This window comes from Sinocyclocheilus anshuiensis, unplaced genomic scaffold, assembly GCF_001515605.1.
Source record: "Sinocyclocheilus anshuiensis isolate Anshui unplaced genomic scaffold, SAMN03320099.WGS_v1.1 scaffold579, whole genome shotgun sequence".
NCBI lineage: Eukaryota > Metazoa > Chordata > Actinopteri > Cypriniformes > Cyprinidae > Sinocyclocheilus > Sinocyclocheilus anshuiensis.
Window position 1 is genome coordinate 2150170 of NW_015551075.1, and position 5000 is coordinate 2155169.

General features: G+C 37.4%; 1 protein-coding gene across 1 annotated transcript in view; it reads right to left on the bottom strand.

Moving 5' to 3' along the window:
• Window positions 1-2070: 2070 nt before the first annotated feature.
• Window positions 2071-5000, bottom strand: part of LOC107662341 (60S acidic ribosomal protein P2-like) — a 4434-nt gene continuing 1504 nt past the window's right edge. The window contains exons 2-5 of the mRNA XM_016452324.1: window positions 4228-4351; window positions 4070-4118; window positions 2530-2625; window positions 2071-2188 (exon numbers count right to left, since the gene is read on the bottom strand). Of these exons, the coding sequence (XP_016307810.1) occupies window positions 2112-2188; window positions 2530-2625; window positions 4070-4118; window positions 4228-4350 (345 nt within the window). The 5' untranslated portion in view covers window position 4351 and the 3' untranslated portion in view covers window positions 2071-2111. The remainder of the gene's footprint in view (window positions 2189-2529; window positions 2626-4069; window positions 4119-4227; window positions 4352-5000) is intronic.

The window sequence follows — 5000 nt, forward strand, 5'->3', positions numbered from 1 at the left end:
CAATATCGCTCGAGTGCGAGAGTGATATTGCTAATTTAAACCATTTTTGTTTGTTTGTAAAAATACTAATGGCCTAAGAATTTTGCACAGTAGGCCTACTATATATATATATATATATACATACATACATATGTGTAAATACAATGTACATCCAAAATTAAATTAAATATTTGTGTGGCATTTTTGTCATGACATCATTGACTGGCTTCTGAGAAATATTTACTTTGTTGGCAACAATATTTAAGAATAATTTCAGTGTTTTTGCTTTTGTGTGGGATTTTTGCGGTTGTTTGCTCTCCCAGATGTTAGAACTTGTTCTTGAAGTGTGAGGGGCTGAATCATCCCACAGGACATGGAAACTCCAGATGCCTGCACATGTAGCCAACACACGCAAACCAGTGTGTGTATACATGATAGTCTTACCACTCTCACTTTCACTTATACTTAGATAAAAGCATTTTTACTTTAAAACTTTTACCGACATACGTTTGAGTGCACAACTAGGCCTACATCACTGAAATTATTTTTAAATATTGTAGCCAACACACAGTAAATCATTCTCAGAAGTCAGTCAATGACGTCATTTCATTTCACAAGACAAAAATGCCACAAAAATATTTACTTTTGGATTTAAATTGTATTATTACACATCCGGCACTATAGCAACATCGAGGTCATGGGTTTGATTCCAAGGGAGAGCATGACCCGATAAAATGCATAAACTTGAAGTTGCTTCAGATAAAAGTGCCTGCCAAATGCCTTAATTAATCACTAATAGTTTCAGACATAAACTTTTCAGTTATGTAATGATTTGCACCGGTAAAGATAACTGGCTATCCAAATAATCATGGCTGTCTTTAAGACATCTGATTTCCCAGAAACAGTTGTGCAATAGGAAGAAGAAACAACATATTTATGGCACAGCACAGCTGGGAAACTCCGTGTCCAACCCCTGACCAATGAATAGTTTGGGGAAAACCTGACTCAGCCAAAAGACACAAGTAAGATAATGTCTCAACGTCACAGTGTAAGAATGCTGTGCTTAAGAGGTTTTAGTTTACACTCTTTATGTGCAGAAATCCTATTATATCTGTATGGGATGTTTTTAATATTTCTAATGAGGGGGATATTAAAAGGAATAGCTCACACAAAAAAATTTGCTGAAAGTTTACTCACTCTCAGGCCATCCAAAACTTAGATGAGTTTGATGAGAAATTCAGCATTAGTTCACTTGCTCAGCAATGGATGCTCTGCAGTGAATGGGTGCCGTCAGAATGAGAGTCCAAACAGCTGATAAAAACATCACAATAATCCACACCACTCCAGTCCATCAGTTAACATCTTGTGAAGTGAAATGACACAAGCTTGTAAGAAAAAAAAAAAGTCAGAGTTCATAATCTATAATAACGCTTCCTCTAGTGAAAATTTAGTCCTCTCAACTATCCAACAATCTATCTGTGCATATTTCTCTTCTGATTCATACTTTTTCACTGGAAAACGAAACATTATGGATGGATGTTTTTTTTTTACAAACACAGCTTTTTGTTTCACAAGATGTTAACAGATTCTGCAGTCATCAAGCTTTTGGTCACCAATATTTGGCAAAATGTGTGTATTTACAGACAACTGATTTTAGGTCTTCAGCCAACACTTCCATTCACATATACAGGCAGAAATTGAGCGGCATCAACACAGCAGTAAAAACATAATGCACAATGTCTAATTATCTGACTAAGTGGTATGGAATTTACTTTTATCCTACCAATAATAACTGGTCATTATGAACAGTATACCCACATTTTCATTCCCCGAACAAAGGTTTGAACATGACTGACAACATTCATAAGAGTGTTTCCCGGTAATTAAAGCTCTGTAATTTTCATATTACATAGAGAAAAGGGAGAAAGTATTAAAAAAGCTCAAGGTATTCACATCTTTTAAACAAATGACCACGAGTGCAGTTGTCTGTGGGCTCTTGGGTGTGAACGTGGCGTACAGACTCCCATCACTCGTCCTATTCCACATTATAAACCTCATTTGAGCTTTCTGAAATGACCAAGCAAGCAGAAATCATTTTGTAATAAACTTTATTTTGGTCCCGAGGAGACAGATTAGTCAAAGAGTCCGAATCCCATGTCATCTTCGGATTCTTCAGACTCCTCTTTCTTCTCTTCTTTCTTCTCCTCCGCTGCAGGAAAAAGAAAAGGAATAAAGACATTAACATTACAGAACCTAGAGGAAACCAATCAACAGTTCACAATTATCTGTCCATAACAAAAGCACAAGATAATAATGACATATTTCAAACAGTCACGGCATGCTACATTTCCTCCCTTAATGAGTAGTTCATGCTAATTTCACTGAGGTTTATCTACTTGCCCATAATTGATATTTGGTTGAAATGACGGTTGACTGAAAATGAAAATGGTTGACTTTTAAGAGCAAATACATATAGACTGAAAAGTCCTGAGCTGTATCGTCTAACTCTATTAGAGTGTCAGTGAGAGGCATACGGAAGAAGGCACTGACCTGCAGGGGCGGCAGCAGATCCTCCAGTGGACGGGGCAGCAGCACTGGATGCAGCTACAGCACCACCGGACGGCACGCTGGCCAGCTTACTGAAACCTGTCAGACGCACACAAACATAGACTCTGAGACATGCTCATGTAGATGCTCACACTCCTAAAAATCTCTCTTTTCTAATCCATGATGCTTATTTGTGACCCTGGACCACAAAACCAGTCATAAGGGTCAATTTCTCGAAATTGAGCTTTATACATCATCTGAAAGCTGAATAAAAAAGCTTCCCATTGATGTATGGTTTGTTAGTATAGAACAATATTTGGCTGAGACACAACTATTTGAAAATCTGGAATCTGAGGGTGCAAAAAAAACAAAATATTGAGAAAATCGCCTTTAAAGTTGTCCAAATGAAGTTCTTAGCAATGCATATTACTAATCAAATGAAGTTTTGATATATTTATGGTAGGAAATTTACAAAATATCTTAAATGGAACATGATCTTTACTTAATGTCCTAATGATTTTTGGCATAAAAGAAAAATCGATAATTTTTACCCATACAATGTATTTTTGGCTATTGTTACAAATATACCCCAGCGACTGGTTTTGTGCTCCAGGGTCACATTTGTTGATATACCAGAAATCATGCTTAGTTTGGCAAGTGCTTTTTGTCCAGAATTGTAAACTACAGCTTGATTGGAGCAACCTGAGGTTAACATGACCTGCAGGGTTCCCACTGAATCTCAATGAAAAAAAAAAAAAAAGTTCTTTCTAGAAGTTATACTCATAAAGAGCAATTTTTAATAAATTATTTGAGCTGGAATTTACATACTTTATCAATTAAAACCCTCAACTCAAACTTTATTAATAAAGCTTTTTCAAAACCACCAAGTTAAACCAAAGTTCTGCACAGAGAAATATAAAATAATTACATAGCATAACACCTAAATCATCATACTCCGTAAAAACACCGGTTTGCTAAAACCATTTTCAAAGACACAAACAGAGATGATTAAGTACATTTTAGAAGAAAACAATTTCAATTATTTTACTTAAAAATCTCGCGTTTAATTCAAATGTGTTACTTGCCATTTCTCTGTAAATTACTTGTGAAAATTACTAGCAAATTCTAAATGAAGATCATTTTCAAAGTAAATCCTACACCAAATTCCTTTCAGTGTACCCAAAATTACAAACTTAAAGCTGCTTTTAAAAATCAACATACACTTTTAAAAATGATTTAAATAAAACTAAGACCACTGAAGTACATTTCACAAGAAAATACTAATTCAGTTTTTCAAAATTTGTATCACATTTCAATGTATCACTTGCCGTTCCTTTCTTTGTGAAACATATCAGCAATTTCTTTGTGAAAATAGTTTCTACACCATTTTTTTCCCTCAGTGTAGCCAGCAGGTTCATGCCATATCCAATGCTTTTTCCAAGCATCGGATAAACAAACAGTAACAGGCTTATATCCTCAAGACAAAGACTTCACTTACATTTGTAACCACTATGTTACCAGTTTAAAATGACGACCAGCTTACCTTGGGCAATCACTTCCTCCAAATTTTTGCCATTGAGCTCAGACACAACCTACAAACACAGAAGTCAATATTAAAGAAAAGCACATAAACGACAGATAAACGGACACAGTCCTTTACAAACACATTATTTGCTCCCGGGTGTTCATGCACAGATTTACCTTGCTCATCCGGGTGTCATCAACCTCAATGCCGACGCTCTCCAGGATCTTCTTGATGTCACCTGTGCTGGGACTCTCTTTGCCTCCGAGGGCAGCGAGCAGGTAAGCAGCGACGTAACGCATCCTACAACAAATAAAGAGAAATTAAAGGGGTCATATGATGCGATTTCAATTTGTCCTTTCTCTTTGGAGTGTTACAAGCTCTTGGTGCATAAAGAAGATCTGTAAAGTTGCAAAGACTAAAGTCTCAAATCCAAAGAGATATTCGTTATAAAAGTTAAGAGTCAGCCACACCTACCTAAAACGGCTCGTTCTAACACGCACCCACATCTACATCACTATGTGGGAAGATTTGCATAACGCCGGCCAAATGTTCACGCAAAGAAAGAAGGCGTAACTTTTATTCTCGCTGTAGTATTGTAAGACGCTGTGTTTCTCGTTGTGAAAGCAAAACTACTTTGGTTGGCCTTCCAAAAGAGGACGATATCGCTTCGTCATGCCTAGAGCTGATCCGTGCTGGTCGCTGAGGAAATACGACTTTGCGCTGTGGATCACCAGATCGGCTTTCACCGTGGACGAAGCAGAGTCCAGCCCGGGGTCGTCACATGTGGTTGCCGCAAGCCCTCCGAACGCTCCTTCGACGAATCCGCCGGCTGCGCCTTTCTCAAGCCCGCCATGTGTTTCGTTGTGAAAGCGAAACTTCTTTGTTTGGTCTTCCAAAAGAGGACACGACTACAAATCAGTGGTATTTACAACACTGTTCCAGAACAGTT